The sequence below is a fragment of the Hevea brasiliensis genome, chromosome 4 (assembly GCF_030052815.1).
Source record: "Hevea brasiliensis isolate MT/VB/25A 57/8 chromosome 4, ASM3005281v1, whole genome shotgun sequence".
NCBI lineage: Eukaryota > Viridiplantae > Streptophyta > Magnoliopsida > Malpighiales > Euphorbiaceae > Hevea > Hevea brasiliensis.
In genome coordinates this window covers 17054886-17074890 of record NC_079496.1, presented here as the reverse complement: position 1 = coordinate 17074890, position 20005 = coordinate 17054886, and the positions used below count along the sequence as shown (strand labels likewise).

Below are 20005 nucleotides of genomic sequence, written 5' to 3'. Positions count from 1 at the left end.
CTTTTCTAATAAATACAGAGACTAAATTAAACATTTTTGCCATTTATTTACCCCTAACCAAGTGTCAAATATACAGGTGTCTGTTGAAGCTATTCCAACAAACTCACTAAGCCATTTCCTCCCCAAGGAAACTTGGCAAGCACTTTGACCTCGTTGTGTTGCATTGCCACAAACTCAATAGCACAGTGCTTATTAGCACTTTAAGAATGGATAAGTATTTATGGTTAACTTTGATAAAGGAGCCAATGAAATTCATGGGAAGGATTGATCATTTTGGCCTTCAAAAATACATACAGCTTGGAAGATGGCAATTTAAAGATAATGAAATACAGAGTGACCTGTTCAATTATTATCTGCGCTCAATTATCCTTTTGGACTTCAATATTGAGCAATCAAGAAACATTTTTCATCTGAGCATGTTTAACATATGAAACAATCAAACGATAATATGGTATAATAGCAATCTTGCAAAATCTCTCTTTATCTCAATTCTTCCCCTCACATAAGCACGAGCACAGACAGGCTATGCTAAAAGAATTAGTCCAAGGGAACATCATATTATTGAACTTAAAATGCACCATACAAATTTTCTCGTAAAGCAAAAACTATGTAACCTACCAAAGACCTCAAAATTAATCTCTCTAGATAGAGAAACCACAAAAGAAAAGGCTAACCCACCTTATTCAGTTGCTTCAACTTTTCCTTTAGTTGCAAGCTCGTCATCCATTTCATCCTCCGTCCCTGATGGCTGCTCAGGCTTCTCACACTCAGCAGCCAGACACTGGTCAGCCCCATCACCTCTTAACTCATTCTCACTAAAAAGATCCCTTTGGACAGGGACACTTTTTTGTTGCTGGGACGAAATGACATTCGCAATGGCTCTAAAAGCCGCAGATGCTTGATTATCATCCTCTGCAGCCTCCTCATTTAAACTATCTGCATTAGGCTCCTCTCGGGAGTCATCTTCTAGCCATGGTGGGGGGACAAAGAAAGCTATTCTACCTCTCTGCCAGTCATGAAGGACCATCTTTGCTGCAGTCATCAAGTCAGGTTCACCACCCTGAACACAACATATTCGACACCCTTTTATCTTTCCAAAGCTAAGAATGAAAAAAAGAGATTTAAGAGACACTGTACCAGTTATTTTGATGATAGGTGCAATTTAGTTGGGATGGTGGATAACTTTTTTTGCATAAAATTTTGCCCAAAAAAAAAAGTTGCGAACCCAAAAAATTAAAATCACCAACTTTAGCAAACTTATTTTGCAGCCACATTTTTGAGACACAATATTATAGTTTGTGCTAAATGTACCGGTTAGAATCACAGCCAAGGTCTAGAATCTCCTTCCAAGCAATGGAATAGACATTAAAGCACCAGATTAGTAAGCAATTATAGCATGCACTTTATTGATTTTTCAAAAAAATGCTTCATAAATGTAGTACTTGATATCAAGCATTAAGAGATGATATGTACCTTCAAAAGTTTGCCTGTTAATTTGCAAAGCTGAACCAGGAAGTCATTTTCATCATCCCTAACAACAATAGGACATACTGTTTATTCACAGAGATTAAACATTTAATGTCATTGAAAAGTAATCGCAACTGATTTCAAATGCTAGAAAGGGTTACATCTTTAAAATATGCATAAACGTGAGGAAAAAGATCTCAAAATTCCCATTTCTTTAAGGGCTAGAATTTCTTTCATTTGTTAAGCACTAAGACAAACTTCCATCAACCAAAAAAAAAAACAACTTAAATGAAGCAAGCAGTAAAGGTATGCCTAGCAGGTTTAAGCATGCAGGAAAGTACGCCAAGCAGATTCAAGGCAATTTAATTATTTAAAATTTGAAAACTCTGCCTTTTCAGATATCAAGTGGATTAAAGCAAATAAGATGCATAATCTCAAAGCAATAGGCACTTTGTAGTTAAGAAAATCAGCACAAGTAATTATGGCTGTAGGATCTTATGACGGTAAGGGTCCTGTGTAAACAATCCAGGGAACACCATAATCCTCTGGATTGCCATTCATGTTCAAAAGGCTTGAATCGCTTTATTCACACACAATAAAGCAATCATAGAGCAGAGGTCGCGCACCATTCTTTTATTTTATATGCTCTTTCACGGTGCTCCTTCTTGACACGTTTCAGGACTTCTCCTATGTGTTCAGCAGCATCATGCAAATTTGTGACACGTACCTGTAGAGGACCCCAATCACCCATAAATAAGTATGGGTAAATGCTAAATAGTGAATAAATGTACACAAAGAATCATGCAAGCATGAAAGAGAAACCCAATGCTCCCATTTGGCTTATTTTTAAATTTTCTGTTCTCCATAATAGGAACCATTTTTCATTTAGTTCTTATTACTCAGTTTTCACCCATGACAATTAGCCTCAGCCTAGCATCCTGATAAAATCTGCAATCAGTGAATCCAACTTTTACCTGTTCAAAAATTGGCTTGTTCTTAATACTAGCCTTCTAAAAACTATTTGCTTCAATGATAATTTCTTGTTATTTAAAGCATCCAACAGTTTTTATAAATAAAAACCTAGCACATGACCTTGCCCATGCTGAAAAAGGTTGACTGACTGCCACACATTGCACGCAGATAATTTCTACATAAGAAAACGAACAAGAGACATATAATTTCTACATAAGAAAACAGACAAGAGACATACCACACCCTTTAATACAATATCTGTTTCAGAGTCGCTATTTTGATAAACAACTCCAGGGCAGTCAATCAAGAAGATCCGTTTTGTTAATGTTATATATTGCCAGACTTTAGTCTCCCCCGGGATAGGAGCAACCTTGCAAACCTGAAAAAGAAGAAAATAAATTAACAAATCAAAATGAACCACCTAAATGGATTGCATCAACATCTACTCACAATTCACAAGTAATAAAAGGTGAATGGAAATATTACATTCTTAGTACGCAGTGTGTTGATAACTGATGACTTCCCAACATTGGGATAACCAACAAATCCCACTGATATTGCTTGTTTGTCACTTTTTAAGCGGGAAAATTGCCTTAATACGGACAGAAGAGAACCCTGAATTTAAGAAGAATCAGTTTTACAGATTAGGATTGCAAATCCAAACACTATACAAAATTACTGAACAGGGAACAAGATCTTAAGGTAGACAGAATGAAGATTTTCGCTCCATATTTTTTCTATCACTATATCATCCTATAAATATAGGCCTTGGAGAAACGAAATAGTCTGTTGAAGAATAAATGGACAATCAGAGACTAGACAATAGAATGCACTAAATAAATGCTGAAACTAGATCATAGAACAAAAAGAAATCTGAAATCAAAATGCTTAATATACAAATGTACAAATGTAAACATACTATAGATTGTTGGATTCTAGGAAAAGCATGCTTAGCTGCTGAGGTAAGAATCATAGTTTGTGATTTCGACTTTTAATCTATGATATGGTACCTTGCCAAAAGACTTATTGATGCTTGCATGGAATGCTAGAGTTGGATATTCCTTGGATAGTATCCTCAACCATCCTTTTGTAGCCCAGGCTGGAACAAGATCACACTGAATAAAGAAAGTACCAGTATTTACAAACAGCACCTCAGGGGAGAAGAAAAAGAACAAAAAAAAAGGAAAAATTACACATGATAAGATTATACATGGAAAGTACACCAGACCTTGTTCAACAGAAGAATCATGTGTTTATGCTTGCAATGTTCTTTCAAATGGTGCTCTAAATGATAGCATCTAGTACCTTGAGGATCCCTGGCATCTAAAACCTGTAATATATGAACAGATAAAAAAGCTTGAGAACTCAACTCCCAACCAGTTCAATAGATTTCTACTCATCAACAGAGAGAGAGAGAGAGAGAGAGAGAGAGAGAGGAGTCCAGGTAAAAGACAATCAGAAGCTTAGGTGAATGACAATAAAGCATGTGCAATGAAATCGGAAATGAAATGTTCTAAGCATGATCCATAAACTGGATCTCCACGTCTGCTAATATCACAGCAGGAACAAACATAGAAATTGTCAGGCCTAATAATATGATGACACACACTGTATTTTCAACTTTTTATATAATAGCCAAAAAAGATAACAAAGTTTAATCTCATACCTCACTTTTTTTTTTTTATGTTTTCTAATATAATCATTCTTCATGATAGAAGAGGACAGCAAGGAAATAAATGCTTTTTTCATTTGGACAAGGAAAAGTAATGACCTGCACTACAACATCTGATGAGTCTATAACTTTGTAGAGTTCACCCCATATACGTTTACTTTGGCCCTTTTCGAACATTGTATGCCGAACCAGGTCCCTAAATCCATCTACTTCACTTCCTTCTGCAGATGCATTGGAACCATGCTTCAGCTCAAAAGCATCTGCAAATTTACAAACAAATTATTCAGCACATCGCCTCTTTATCTCTTCAATAATATCATTAATATTCAAATCTTAAAAATGACAGATAACAACAACAACTAAGCCTTAATCCCAAAATAGTTGGGGTTGGCTATAAGAATCCTTTTCCGTCATTGAGCTTTGTTAGATACCAAGTCCATATCAACAAAGACATACATAAACAGTTAACTCCACTTCCCCACCACGCAACACAGAAAAGAAAGCATAAGAGCAAAAACTAGTTAATTTACCCTGAGAACCATCAGCTTTCTTTACTAAAGACTCATAATCTGCCGCCAAGAGCTTTGGGCGCTTCCTCTTCCTCTTAGGTCCAAATGCATCCTCAAAAGGCTCCGTATCAAGAAGATGTACTCTGGCTTGCTTCACATATTAAAAATATGAAAATGGAAACATAAAGTTAGAATGAAACTCAAGGTACAATTTGCATGACCAAACATTGCTTAAGAAATTAAACTAGAGGCAATTGGGTGAAGGAAAAATCCTAAATTCCCAAATGTGAACTTGTTGTCAGACCAGGTTTGAACTCATACATAATGCTTCTGAAAACAAGCATTTAACTAAAGGAATTGAACTCTTAATTTGAGGCAGTCCGTCATTGAATAGCTAAAAGCAAGTACTAAAATAGATCATAAGAATTGTATCTAATTAACATTTTGCATATGTATGAGTTAGTTCTTAGATTCCCCATAATTTTCAAAATGTTGAATTGCTCTAGTTTTATACACAAATCCATTGCGTGCATTAAAGATATAAAAAGTGCTTCTTAAAATGGCAAAGCTAGCTCCAATTTACAAAGAACTCGTACCTTCTGATGGTCATTTAAAAGGGATAGTGGCAACTTCCTTTCCTTCAATATGACATTATAGCTACTTGACATCCGATTTTGGAGCTCTTCGCAAAAAAATTCAAGCTCCTTTTGATTTACAACCCGTGTGTTTCCTACAACAAATATAAATTACACGCTAATTATTTTTACATATATATGAATGAACTCAATTTACAAATTTGCAGCATAAAAAGAAATTGGATCAATCAACTTGAAAAATCCATTCAAGTCTAAAAGGAAATTTACCAAACCACCGGCGGTCAGGTTGGATGCGCGTGTTGGGAAGCTCCTTGGATTGCAACTCATACTTCAAAATTTTACCCTTGCTATCCCGCTTGGGTTTGGTGTTGTACATCTTAAGACGGCGGACAGTGGCGGCGCTACGCGATGAGCCATCGTGGGTACCATTGTTACGGTTCGTGTCCAGAGAGTGCTTCGGCTTGCCGGAGACGTTTGCTTTCTTCTCCTTCTTCTTCACCATCTTCTTCTTAGTTACTTCACTTGTTTGTTAAAGGAAACTGCCAATATAAAACACGGTGCCGCTTGAGGCTTAGCTCTAATCCAATGTTTTGTATGCGCTAAACCAAACAAATGGGTGAATTGGGTTGTGCCTTTTGCCCTGTTCCAGACTAGACGAAATATGGATCCGGGTCTGCCCAATTATCGGGATGATTTTGGGTTTTATTTTAAAATATATAATTTATTAAATAAAAATAAAATATATAAAATTTTATATTTTTATTTTTGATTATTTTAATTTTATTTTATAAAATATTAAAATTTTAAAATATAAATTATTAATAAAAATATATTTTATATAAATTATTTATTAATTATATTAAATAAAATTTTTTTATAATATGAAATAATTATAACCAAATTTAAAATTAATTTAAATAATAATAATATTTTATACATTGTCGTCCCTAACTGCCATATATTTTTTTAGCACCAGCATATTAATAAAATGAATGATGATATGGGCAATATTTAAAAAAAAAAAATTAAAGGAGTAGATAACAAAAATTAAATTTAATTAAGAAATAAAAATTTAAGATAAATATAAATTTAACAAAATAAATGAAAATATTATCAACATATTTCATTAGGAAAAAAACTTATAAATTAATGAAATCCTTTTGATGGATTTAAGAATGTTAAACTATTTTCACCCAACTTATAAAATATATAAATTTGAATTGAATAATAGATTAAATCAGTAAAGCATTAAAATACTAAATTCATTAAATATAATATATGACAATTATTTTATATTTTTAAGATAATTCTTGATAATAGGTGGTCTTTGATTCCTCATGTAGCAAGGCGATGATGTAATTCTACAAAAAGGTCTTCCTGATTTATGGTAAGGAGCTCGCCAATGAGTTAAGCAGGTTAAGCAGCATAATACTCTTCAAGAATGGCCAAGAGCTTGAGAATGCAATTCTACTCCTCGTGAGTGTACTAGATAATGTTTCAAGTAAAATGGCAATCGCCAAATGTTGCGCAGCTTCAATGCAATATTGATGCCTTAGTGGATGCTAGTGCTTCTCGAGTTGATTTTGGGTGGCTTGGTCATCATAGCTCGTTTAATATTTATTTTATGTTTATGAAAAGTTCAGCGGATCAATTCTTTATTCTCATATAAACCACACATATATATTATTCACGATCGATATAAAATTATGAATCAATATACTTATAGAATAGCTTATTCTTTTCATGATTTGAATGGAGCTATGCTCCACCATTTTTATGTTCTTGATGCATTACACTTTGATTTGAGTAATTTATCATTTCAATTGTGTTTTTGTTTAACTTTTAAAAAAGTTATAATCAAATAATAAATATATTTTTTTCTTATTATTCTTTATTTTATATAAAAATTTTAATAATTTATTAAAAAATATAAAAAATAAGAATTTTTATTTTTGAAGAATTCATTATTTTTAAATTTCTTAGTTAGCCTTTAGTTAAATTTTAAATTTAAATTGGATCATTTAAATTATTTAACATATTATTAAAATTTAAAAAATAAAAAACTCTTAATATTTTAAATAACATAATAATTAATAATTTCGTTTATTCAAATTTCTACATATGACAAGTTATTTTATTATTATCATTATTATTTGGCAATTATAATACTAAATGGTAATCATAGTCTGTTGGCCAAAAGCCACTAGTATAATCTACCAAAAACTAGGAAAAAATTATATTATACGCCGTAATTCCATATATGCAATCTTATATAAAATAATTTAATAATATATATATATATATGTGATCCTATAAAAACATATTTACTTTTTTCAGCCAATTTTAATAACTATAATGGTTTATGTGTTAAATTTCTAAAGTAATTTATTTTATTATAAAAAATAAAAAATTTTATTATAAAAAATAAAACAATTTAATAAAATTTTATGATTCATTCCATGCAATTTTTATGAATTAATAGTTTTTTAATAATTAATTATAAAAATTTTATTAATTTAATAAAAAATTAAATTCTTTCACATAAAATATATATTTTAAATCCAATAAATAAATTGTATTTGACAAATTTTATTAAAAAAGATATAGAAACAAGTTATTTATTACTAAAATAATTAATTGCGTTATAGTTTTCGTAATATGTTAGGTTAATAAACCTTTTATAAAAATTAATTACTTTGTGGAATAAAAAATCTTCTTTACAATTTTATCTAAGAAAATTTAATGAGGTAATTCCCAAAATTTATGTTAAATCATCCTAAAGATGTAATTTTACTTTGCATGAAAGTAATTAACCGTGGGATCCACTGACAAAAAATTACCGAAGATAACCGCGTTGGAAAGCTGTTTTTCTTCCTCTCAGTGCAACATTTTAAAAGCTTTCTTTTGCGGTCTTGGGGTGCAGAAGACATGTCAAATAATCATAAGGAATGGATAGGGTCCTAAAAGCTGCAAGAGCCTCTGGTTCTCTCAACCTCTCCAATCGTTCTCTTAAGCAAGTCTATTAAAACCACTCGAAAATGGATAAATGTAATCTCTATTCTCGTTTCTCCATACAATTTGCATGATTCTAAGCTATACAATTTGGAAAATTGCTCAAATTTTGCTAATCGATGATTCTCTATGCACATTTTGGGGATTAATAAGGTAATTATCTTTCTTGATGTATTTACTTCTTCAGAGATGTGCCCGATGAGGTGTACCGAAGTTTGGATGCAGTCGGGGCGGGTGAGAAGTGGTGGGAGGTAATTTTTCTTTTATTTTCTTTTTGTTTTTATTTATGTTTGCAAGCTTCTTACTAAGATTACAGAGGTGTATTTTATTATGTAAAAGTGTGTTGACTGGAGGGGAGTGATTTCTTATTGCTTGGTTGTAGGCTGTAGAGCTGCAAAAGCTGATTTTGGCTCATAATAATATTGAGTCTTTAAAGGAAGACCTGAGAAATTTAACTCAACTTACTGTGTTGAATGTTAGTAATAACAAACTCACGGAGCTTCCAGCTGCAATCGGAGAGTAAGTGTTAACAAACTTAAAGGCTGCTACTTTTCTCTCTCTTTTATTTGGGCGTTCATTTTTCTTTTGTACTCGATGCTTAGCAAGGGATTTTTCTTTACAATTTATTTGACAGGCTTGCCCTGCTTAAATCATTAGAGGTGTCATTTAACATGATACAGAAAGTGCCTGAGGAAATTGGATCAGCAGCTGCTCTTGTCAAGTAGGCATCTGCTATAGCATCCAATAGCAGTCATTAACTTCTGTTAGTTTATTCATATGAAAAATGCTTATGGTTTTGTACCTTTGCTTGACCAATAGGTCATAGTTAAATTCTTAATCTTTTCTGTTTGTTTTTTCATTGTGCATGTGTTCATTCTTCTAGGTTTGATTGTTCGGGCAATCAACTTAAGGAACTTCCAGGTTCACTTGGAAGATGTTTAGATTTATCTGAATTGAAGGTAATACTTACCATGATTAGTGATGCCAGTAAATCTGACACAACGTTTAAATTTTCTATTGTTAGCATGAGATTCTTATAAATGATAAAATTTGTAACATTTGAACTTGAGTTTCTTAATGCTGATGAGTGGGGATTGCTTGCATTTAATGGCTACATCACCCATAAACAAATGCCTCATTTTCAAAGCAAAAATTTTTGTTTTTTTTTCCTGGCAATCACTGATAATTGGGTTAACAAATTACTAAATTAATATTGCCTATATAAAAATAAATGTCATAGCTGGTAATGCTATTTCATTTATGGAGTCAATGTTGAAATATGATACAAATACGTTTAACATATTTTTTCCCTAATAGATATTTGACAAGGCATATCAAGTTGTAAAGGACAGGAAAAGGGAAACATATTTGTAATTTTTATCATCATTCTAAAACCATATGACGCAATAGCATATACATTTAGGAACTAAGAACATCTCTTATTGGGGCTTTTTTGAAACCTAAACTTTAAAACTTATGATACTTAATTATCAATTCAAACTAATATTTATTTATTTATTTAAGTATCTTACATGATCTTTGATGAAAACTTGCTGTGCTACTTTCCCCCAAGGCATCAAACAACTTTATCAGCAGCTTGCCTGAGGACCTAGCAAACTGTTCAAAATTGACAAAAGTAGATGTCGAGGTATTAGCAATATTTGCCATCTTTACTACTCAACAATGGCTGTTTAGCTTTTTGGTAGCTGCATGCAGTGATCAAAATACGTATCTGGATAAATGGTCTCTTGTATCTTAATGAATCTTCTATCATGCCAGGGAAACAAGCTAAAAATTTTTCTGGGAGTTTGATGGCATCATGGACCATGCTTACAGAACTAAATGCATGTAATTACTTGTGGTGGCTATTGATTCAGTTCTCTAATAATAGTATCAGAATATTTTTACATCCATGGAAATTTTAAAATGTTTATATTGTTTCAATCTGTACAGCAAAGAACATGCTGACAGTTATACCGGATAACTTTGGAAGCCTTTCACGACTCATTCGTCTTGACCTTCATCAGAACAGTGAGTAAATTAACCTAGGCGTTTCCTTTCTCAATACCCCTTTTTTTTCTATATCTCCTAATAAATTGTTGAAGTTTTGAGTTCTGCAGGAATTTCTTCGATTCCACCATCAATAAGGGGTTGCTGTTCCCTCATGGAATTTTATATGGGGTCATATTCTCATCCATTTTTAGAGAATACATTTGAATTGTTAGGTGGTAGTTGGAGCATGTGGATTTTCACTTGAAATGTTCCAGTTTTGATATTTATTTGGTATTTGTCTGGTCAAATTTTTAGGAACAATTCACTATCTACTTTACCGGCAGAGATTGGGGAACTTTGTCACTTAGCAACGCTAGATCTCTACTCAAACCAGGTCTGTTTGGTTGTGTTTTATTGTAATAAGATGGACACCTTCTTTCTTTATTTGGTTGTTGACATAGGTTAGAGTACAAATGTACTGTGGTCTTTTTGATCTTATCACCTCAGCTTCACTTGAAATTTGACAAGAAATCATTGGCACTCCAAATTAAAGAATTTGCATCACCTTAGTTTACCTATGTTTAGTATTTGATAATCCATACCATCGCAACAATTGCTTTGATGATTTAGTTGCACTATCATTTAGGAATGCTCAAATAACAATTTATTCATTTCTCTTCTTTTCTAGTTAATTGATTTATGCAGAAACGTTTAAAATCATAGCTAATTGTAGAGATTGATTAAATCAAATGCAAACTATCATGCAAAGTGATATTATTCATGGGTACTGGATCACTAAATTATGACCTGAATACTGACTATTTCATGCATGTGCAGTTAAAGGAATTTCCTAAGGAGGCATGCAAATTACGTCTTTCACTCCTAGATCTTTCAAATAATTCATTGAGTGGATTGCCCTCAGAAATTGGTAAGGTTAGCAAAATAGGTGGTTGTGAAATTATTTCAGGAATATTGGGTCTAAATCAATGGATGTAATACAATAATAGTCTAGGAACCCTTGCTTATATGTTTCACATATTTTGGATAATATGAAGGAATGATATCTTTTTTAATTTGTCCATGTGGAGTACAGGGGCTTATCCATAGGCCAACACTCTAAAACTCTGGCTCTTCATTTTGCCCTACTGAACACGACATGGGACACGACATGGATACTCGAGTGACAGAGATCTCTAAAGATGAAAAATATATTGAATTAAAGGATAGGTAAAAAAAAAAAAAAAGAAATTAAAAAGAGAATGCAACTATAAACTAATGGATATGTATAAAACAAGTTAAAAAATATCGAATATTTCGAGAATCTAATGGTTGCATATGATAATTAATTGTGGTTGGCCTCTTTTGGATACATTACTTCAACCCTTTTGGCCTACATAATGTATCCGAGCACCCTTGTCTAAATTTAGATCTATATCCCCATATTTTCTTTTCTATTTAAAAAGTTCAGAAGTTTAACACACTTATGTACCCATTTTCGACACCTGTACCCAAGTCTGAGTAACATGGGGCCAACATATAATCACTGGGTTAATTTCTATTATGGCCAAGTAAATATAGAATCCTATAGTGCACAATTTGATACATTAGATGTGTTAAATCTCATATCAGTTGGGCATTGGGCAAAAATTATTTAATGTATAACTTGGGCAATTCTCCCCTGATAAGGTGCCTTTTAGGTGGACTTAGGTCAAACCCATTTTATCAAAATGGTATTAGAGCCGACCGTAGTCTAAATGTTTGGCTACTTGCAAATGTCCAGTCCTACAAATTTCACTCTCTAGATGTCTAGTCCTGGGTGTGGGATGGTGTGTTAAGTCTCACAGCAGGTGGTATTGGGAAAAGAATGCTTCATATATGATTTGGGCAATTCTTCCCTCAAATGGTGCCTTTTGGGATGGAGTTAAGCCCAATCTATTTTATCAACATGGAATTAGAGCAAATCCCAATCTCGATATTGGGCTACTTGTAGATGTCTAGTCTAGCAAACTTTGCACTCTAGATGTCCATTCCTAGACGTGAGGGGGTGTGTTAAGTCCTACATCGGTTGGGTATTAGGTAAAAATGCTTCATATATGAATTGAGCAATTCTCCCTCCACGAGGTGCCTTTGGAATGAAGTTAGGCACAAATAGTCCATTTTATCAACAAGATGCTCTAAAAGTTAAGCGTGTCTTCTCATTAAATGAAGGAATGTAACATATAGAGCTTTTCCCTTAACCCTTTTCCTTCAATTCTATCACGCTTGAATAGTTTACTTCTCTGCATATGTTTAATGTTTATTTATGCTGCTAAATGATTTAAAATATTACCCTGACTTTTCTGTTCATCTGTATTCTTTTATTATGTTTGGTTTCTTTTGTTTTCTTTTACTTGTTTATCAGTTACTGAAAAGAATTAAAACTTGTTGGTTCTTTACCATTGAAATGGTATTTAAATAATGGAACATCTTTTTTTCATTGTCAAGGAAAGATGATAACTTTGCGAAACTGCTGCTTACTGGAAATCTGTTGCGAACTTTACGAAGGTGTGGAGCATCGAGTTGGTCTCTGTGAATTTTCTTTGCATGTAAACAAGTTTGTAAAATATTTTTTTACCCTTCTACCAGCTCTTTGGTTTCTGGACCGACACCTGCTTTATTGAAGTATCTTCGAAGTAGACTTTCTGAAGGTGAAGGTAAGCCTTTTTATTTTTTCACCCGTGTGAAATAACCAATAGTTAAATTCTAAGTTCATTACTTTCTCTAAGGTGTTTTTCCCTCTCAATTATTCTGATGTTTTAGAGTTCCAAATTTGGGCTCAATACCAACTGTTCATGATTTACATTAATGATTTACATATCTGGCTTATAAATCACTTTAAAAGAAAAAAAAAAAAATCTTTCCTTTTTAGATTCTGAGGTTACTACTCCAGCAAAGGAGGATGTTATTGCCATGGCAGCTCGGTTATCTGTTTGTTCCCAGGTTTGAACTTAACCTTTTCTTGCATATTGTTTTGAATGTTGTAGTTGTAGATTAGGTTTACTTTTGAGTAAGCCTATGTAACTAGAAAGTCACCATTTAGGAGCACATGTTATCCTGTCAATGCAATCAACTAGTTGTCTCTGTATACCAGCTCTCTCTTCAAAGAGGCTATTATGCTACTTGCATAAATTGTGGGTATATAATTCTTGTATCACATTCAATTTGAGTCTGAATATAGTTAATGTACTGACTAGTTGTTAAATATTGATAAGAGATGTAGTTATGAAGAAAACAAGTAGTTACAACTTCTAACTAAGTTACGTCTCAAACAGCGAAAAAAGATGGAATCATTTGGACCTTGTGCATTTTTTTATGTTTCATCCATATAAAATAACTTGGATCCCTGGCATTGTGGCTCCTTATGCATAATGTGGCCATGCAGATAATTTTAGATTCACACAATAAGAGGCTTCTAGTTCTAGCTGGAGAGCTGTCAAATATATTAGGAAGAATTCTGGTAACTTTTGTTGTGGGGTCATGCTTTATCTTTGGCTTATTTTCAAAACATGTTAACATTTACAATATTTAAAATTATGTTCAGTAGGATAACAATGCCAAACTTCTGCTTTTGACATGTGAGATATTAAAAATATGGATTTATATTGCACTGCACAATTTTCCCTGAACCTCATTAGTGGTAAGCATCAGTTGGTTCAACTTGAAAATGCATAAAATCAAATAAACCAAACTTAATATTTTAAAAATTGAACTGAACTGAAAAGAGAAAAAACTGAATTGAATTGAACTAAATCAAACTAGTTCGGTTCTGTTTGGCTCGGTTCATCAGTTCTCGAAGAATAGGAAACTTGTTTGGATGAACAAAAATTTCTTCTTCAATTTTTCAAGTAAATGTAAAATAAATCTCAACAAAATCAGTAGGAACTATACAAAAAAATTGCAGTAAACAATACAGGTTCAAATCAATTAATTGATTAAAGCATATAACAACACAATATCCATTCAACATAGCACAGTAAAAAAACAATGAATATTTTCTCCTTTACAGTGATGAAAGACAAAGACTACATGCAAAAACGAAAATTTCTCTAGAACTTGTGGAAATCATTGGGGAAGAACCATGCAATACAGAAGTTGGAGTACTATGATTTCCCCCCAATATATGAATGACATCAGCAGGTGAAGGAGAAGAAAAAGGAGAAGGGAAAAAAGGACTAGTCTCCTTTGGTAATGGGAAAGGGAGAATTTGTAAAGTTTTGTAAAATGGGGAAGAAGAAAAATGAGGTATAAAATGAGAAAGCCCAGTGGTGAGGGCTAAGGGGCAAGGGGAATGGTAATGATAAGAAATGGAAAGGAACGCAGCAAGTTAGTAATAAATGGTAACGGTGAGGAGAATAAATAAAAAGGGGAGACAGCTAGGGTTAGGAATAAGAAGTATATATAGTGTAAATGGACGACTGAGATTGAATTATAGGTATGGCTAGGATACTTGTTTAAAATCTGAAAAAAAAAAAAAAAACCTATAGAAGATGGCAGCAGGAGCTGAAAGCTGGACCTGCATATTCTCTTTCAACAAATTAACCTCTACACTACAGATGGCTTTCTTGTCTCATAAATTTTCCAATTAAAAAAAAAAAAAAAACTATAGAAGATGGCAGCAGGAGCTGAAAGCTGGACCTGCAGATACTCTTTCAACAAATTAACCTCTACACTACAGATGGCTTTCATGTCTCATAAATTTTCCAATTAATTTATAACGGTTCAGTTTTTTCAAACTTTTTTCTTCAAAATCTGAACTGAATTGAAATATCCGAAAATATTATAAACTTAAAATGAACCAATTATATATGAAACTGAACTAAAAAAACCAAAATTGATTGGTTCAATTGTTTTTTTCAGTTTGAACCAAACTCTGCTCATCTTTAAACCCTATTCCTAGGAATGAACAGAATTCAGTGTCAGGTCATTGGTCTTCACATCAAGAGATGTTACCATCTAAGCTTGCTGATGTCTACAACATTTCTTATACTACGATGCTGTTTAAGCATATTATTCCCATCTATGATTTGCAGTAATCCTATGCCTTATATTTGATCTATATGACGCTGAACCTTCTTATACTAGAGATTTTAGGAAGAAATTTGGAAATAATTTACATTGGTGTATTTTAATGTTGGTTTTGGTGGCATATTTTGAACATTGAGAATTAATAGAATTTTGAGAGTATCATTTCCTTCCATTATGTGTTCTATTGTCATTGTGGTTCTTTATCAACTTCTTTACCTCAATTAAAATGTGCTCTTTTAGGAACTTTCTCTTGAAGGGCTGGGTTTGAATGCTGTTCCATCAGAAGTATGGGAATCAGGTGAAGTTGTAAAAGTTGATCTTTCTAGGAATTCCGTCCAAGAGCTGCCAGTTGAACTTTCTTCATGCATCTCCCTCCAGGTGAATTTCTGATCTGTCATTTATTTTCACAGTAGGGGTTTCAGGTGAAATCTTAACTCTAAAATTCCGTATGCCTTGGACTATTAGAATGTGAGTCGGTAACTTCTCTAGTGATGTGGGAAGCATACGAATGCAATCCAGAAAATGGCCTGTTTGATTTATATAGATACATGCTTATTGTGCTTGAAGGATCTGTCAACAAGTGCCTGCTAATCTTATAAAAGCTGATCTCTTGTTATACTTTTTTGATCTTTAACATCCATTGATTGGGTATTTTTGTGCGGCATTACCAACATTGAAATTGACATTTTTCACATTGAGCTGGGTATCTATGATTGTTTTGTGTAACCATAATACTTAACTCAACTAAACCTTTATCCCAAAAATTTATTGGGGTTGGCGATTTGTGTAACCATAATAAAGATTTTAATTTATGCCATGTGACTAATATAATTCCCAGCAATTAATCTATATTATTTTATCTAGATTGTTGTTTAAATTGTGGGAGAAGTACAAAAAATATCATGAGGTTTCACACTTTGACATTTTGGGGACTCTGGTTCAATTTTTGACAAAATGGTATCGTGAGCTTTACTCTAATAGCACTCTTAAGGATGCTTTAATGCCGTTAGTTATGCTAATGTGGCAGTATACAATCAATGAAATAGATTTTTCTTTCATTAAAAATTGTTACTTCATTTTCTTAACAAAAAAATTTCATATTATTTGTAGGACCTAAGACATCTTTTTGAAAAAGTTATTTTATTACACGCACTGCCATGTCAGCAAAATTAACTATGCTAGAATCTTTGTCCTTAAAATGCTAATAGAGTAAATCTAAGGGTACCATTTTGTCAACAGATTGAACCAAGGACCCCAAAGTGTCAAAGTGCAAAACTCTTGGTACTTTTTTTGTACTTTCTCCTTCAAATTTAACTGACCAATATCTGACTTAGCGCCGAATAAGCCCTGGAAGTGTCAGTGATTCATATTTATGTTTATGCAAATCTGCAGAGTTTGATTTTATCCAGGAACAAGATCCAAGAGTGGCCTGGCGCAATTCTGAAATCACTTGCTAATCTTTCAAGTTTGAAGCTAGACTATAATCCACTCGGACAGGTAAAAGGGAACTAATTTATGATTCTTTATTGTACCAGGAAATAAGATAATGCAGAAACATGAAATAGATACTGGGGTTGTCATCATCATCATCATCATCATCATCATCTTTATGTTCTTGTTTTTGTTAACTTCAAAAACAAGTTTCAATAGTTGATATCATTAATATTCTTGTTAGTTGATATCCATCAAGTGGTTTAAGTTTGTATCTAAGAATCAACTGGTGAATTATCAATTGTCATAAGATTAATCCATAAATGAGAAAGAAAAAATGGCATTGCAATCAGTTCTGGGTTCTAAAGATGTTTCGTGAGGTCTTCCTTCTCCTTCCACATCCTCATTGCCTCTTTTTGACCCATTGAGATTTGCATATAGACATCTTCTGGCTTTAGTGAGGTTGTAGCCATTCCTGTTTACATGCCTATCTTTTTGAGTGTATTCTACAAAAGTTATATTGCTTGCTTTCATTAGTGTGAACTGTCTACCCTATTGCCCTGATCTTTATATTCCACCTGAAGGATTTCAAGGTTTGCCTTTGTGTTTTTCTTTTTATGAGTAGTCTCATCTGCATTTTTAGGACTAACCATTTGATTTTACTTTATCTGCAGATTCCATCAAATGGATTTCAAGCAGTCTCAATGCTTCAGATTCTGGATCTAAGTGGTAATCCAGCTTCATTACCTGAAAATCCAGCATTTTCCAGCTTGCCTCATTTGCAAGAGCTTTATCTAAGGTTGGTTAGCTGGAAATGACTATATCTCTGTATGTGTGTCTGTAATATCATGTATTTACGCTTTTACATGTATTTTCATTAATATCTTCTGTTTGACTCACTTTTGTGTGAACTTGACAGACATGTTCGATTGCAAGAGGTACCATTCGATATATTGAACTTACAACAACTGCGAATCCTTGACCTGAGACAAAACATTTTACAATCAATCCCAGAGGTAACATGTGTGTTTTTAGGCAAAACATGTTCTGCAGACAAGACTACCACTTTTTGAGTGAGAATTGTTAAAGTTAGCATTTTTTTGCCATGACTTTTATGTTGATATATAAAAGATATTTGGAAAAGGATTCATCTAGGATGTAAAAGGGTTATGAATACTTTTTCATCTTTTTTTTTTTTTTGGTTTAGCCAATTTGAAATTTTGTGTCTTTAGTTATTTGATCGAGTGTTGAAATAAATGTGCTGTCTTTATGTCCTTTTTTTTTAAAAAAAAAATAGCGTATTCCTTTTTGGTTCATTGCCTGCCAGCAAGTTATTGACTGTGTTAATTTTTCCATGCAGGGTTTCAAAAATCTCACTTCTCTTACTGAGCTTGACCTGTCGGACAATAATATTTCAGCACTTCCACCAGAGCTGGTCAGAATACCATGTCCTTACACTATTTGTTTCCATAGAATGTCCTGTTTGAAACATCCTCCCCCCTTCCCTCTTTCTCTTCCCCAACTGAAAAGCAAAGAATAAAGAGACTGTTCAACTGATGAATTCTCCATTTTGCAGAATGAGGGCTAATTTCTGATATTTTAGCTATGATGGTCCTTACTTATGAACAACTGTTGTATGATTAATTGAGGGTTGTGTGAATTTAAGTCTATTAATAGCAAAATAAACTAAGATTTTAAAAGGAACAAGCCCTTTTACAGCTGCCCAATTCTAATGTGTGAACCACAAACAATTGCATGAATTATTTTTCCTTTAGTGGCTACATGATTCTATTGTTATGGTCCATAAATAATTGCAGAATTGTTTTTCTATGAGCTTTTATTATGACAACCTTCTATATTTTCAACTTTGTGTCTGCTTTTTGACATTATAACTCGACTGTAGATCATTAATCATTTATCTGTATTAAGTTTGTTGGACTTGATTTAGTTATTATGGGATAAAGGCTTTCTTTTTGGCTGTTCAGGGTTTGCTTGAACCAAGCCTACAAGCCTTAAGACTTGATGGGAATCCATTGAGAAGGTATGATACTCGTCGACTTTATGCACTCGTTCAAGTTACATCTTTTCATTCTAATTGAATTGGTTTATAGACAAGTATCATGAACTAAGTACATTTAATAAGTTTTTACTTCTTATGTTGGCAATTGAACTTTCTGAAATAGAATGGAGAAAATTTTCTTCATGACCCTGAAAAATAATTTTCCTGGGCAATTAAGTTTTTCCTTGGCAAGGACTGTTGAATGAATCTTAAGAGAGAGAAAGGGACTTGTAATTTCTATGTTACCTATAAGCACACTCAAGTACATTTTCATGCTTGTTACGAGTAACTTTTACAAAGGCTTAAAACATCAGTGAGCCCACCCTTCTATTCAAACATCCCTGAGAATTTGAGGCACCATCCTGATGACAAGTCTATATTTATTTTTGTTCATACAGCATAAGGAGGACAATTTTAGATAGAGGAACAAAGGCTGTTCTGAAATATTTGAAGGACAAAATTCTAGAGCAGTAGCATGTTCTATCTTATTTTGATACCATAGCTTGCTTTCACAACTTTTTTTCTTAATTGGAAAGACCTCCTGTGTGGAATTGTTATCTGTGTACAAACAAATGGCTACACTGCTACCTTTCATAAGATACTTTGTTTTATTGTTGCTGATTTCCTCATCTGCTTGTGTTAACTTATTTTGTTGATTTATGGCTTCAATAATAGAATGCAATATTTTTTAGGATTAATTTCGTTTTCTATTGGAAAGGCAGCTGTTAGCTGCCACTTATTTTGCATTTATTTAGGGCATTTATTTAGGAATTTTTGTGTACATATATGTTCTTACCTTTTGTTGTATGATTCTGATACAATTTTGGTAGTTTAGCTTGATTAGGAACCTATTTGTTAGCTGTAGTTTTTTATATATATCTTTTATTTCTGGGGTAATAAAGATCAGAATTCTTATTCCAAAATAAGATCAGAATTCTTATTCCAAAATTTCTTAGTTCTTTTACATGGTATCAGAGCCATGACTGATGAAAAGAAAAATAAGAATTCTGGATCAGGGAAGAAAACTTCTAGTTCTTACACATTGAATTCGAATGAGAACCCAGGTAACTTGATTACCCAAGTTCAGTTGAAGGGCGAGAATTACGAAGAATGGGCGAGAGCTATGCGGACTACATTGCGGGCCAAAAAGAAATATGGTTTTATTGATGTATCTGTCAAGCAACCAGCACACTCACTGGAACTCGAAGATTGGTGGACGGTTAACTCTATG

The 20005-nt window shown here is 33.0% G+C and overlaps 2 protein-coding genes across 2 annotated transcripts; one reads left to right on the top strand and one right to left on the bottom strand.

The window, feature by feature from the left end:
- Positions 1 to 537: 537 nt before the first annotated feature.
- On the bottom strand, positions 538 to 5803 carry LOC110641973 (nuclear/nucleolar GTPase 2). The gene is made up of 11 exons (XM_058145463.1): positions 5484 to 5803; positions 5217 to 5350; positions 4642 to 4771; positions 4211 to 4371; positions 3668 to 3769; positions 3450 to 3554; positions 2926 to 3054; positions 2678 to 2818; positions 2094 to 2194; positions 1474 to 1531; positions 538 to 1060 (listed from the first exon to the last, which is right to left on the bottom strand). The coding sequence occupies exons 1-11, from the start codon at positions 5716 to 5718 to the stop codon at positions 680 to 682; spliced, it is 1677 nt and encodes a 558-aa protein (XP_058001446.1). The 5' UTR covers positions 5719 to 5803; the 3' UTR covers positions 538 to 679.
- Positions 5804 to 8164: 2361 nt separating this feature from the next.
- Positions 8165 to 19472, top strand: LOC110641970 (plant intracellular Ras-group-related LRR protein 6). The gene is given in 22 exon segments (XM_058145462.1): positions 8165 to 8229; positions 8416 to 8479; positions 8611 to 8747; positions 8863 to 8949; positions 9112 to 9187; positions 9802 to 9876; positions 10008 to 10020; positions 10023 to 10076; positions 10182 to 10259; positions 10349 to 10409; positions 10536 to 10614; positions 11058 to 11162; positions 12718 to 12764; positions 12846 to 12913; positions 13129 to 13199; positions 15525 to 15662; positions 16677 to 16781; positions 17390 to 17514; positions 17635 to 17731; positions 18076 to 18150; positions 18701 to 18756; positions 19173 to 19472. Coding segments are annotated over 22 exon segments (1752 nt in total). The 3' UTR covers positions 19249 to 19472.
- The last annotated feature ends 533 nt before the right edge of the window (positions 19473 to 20005 follow it).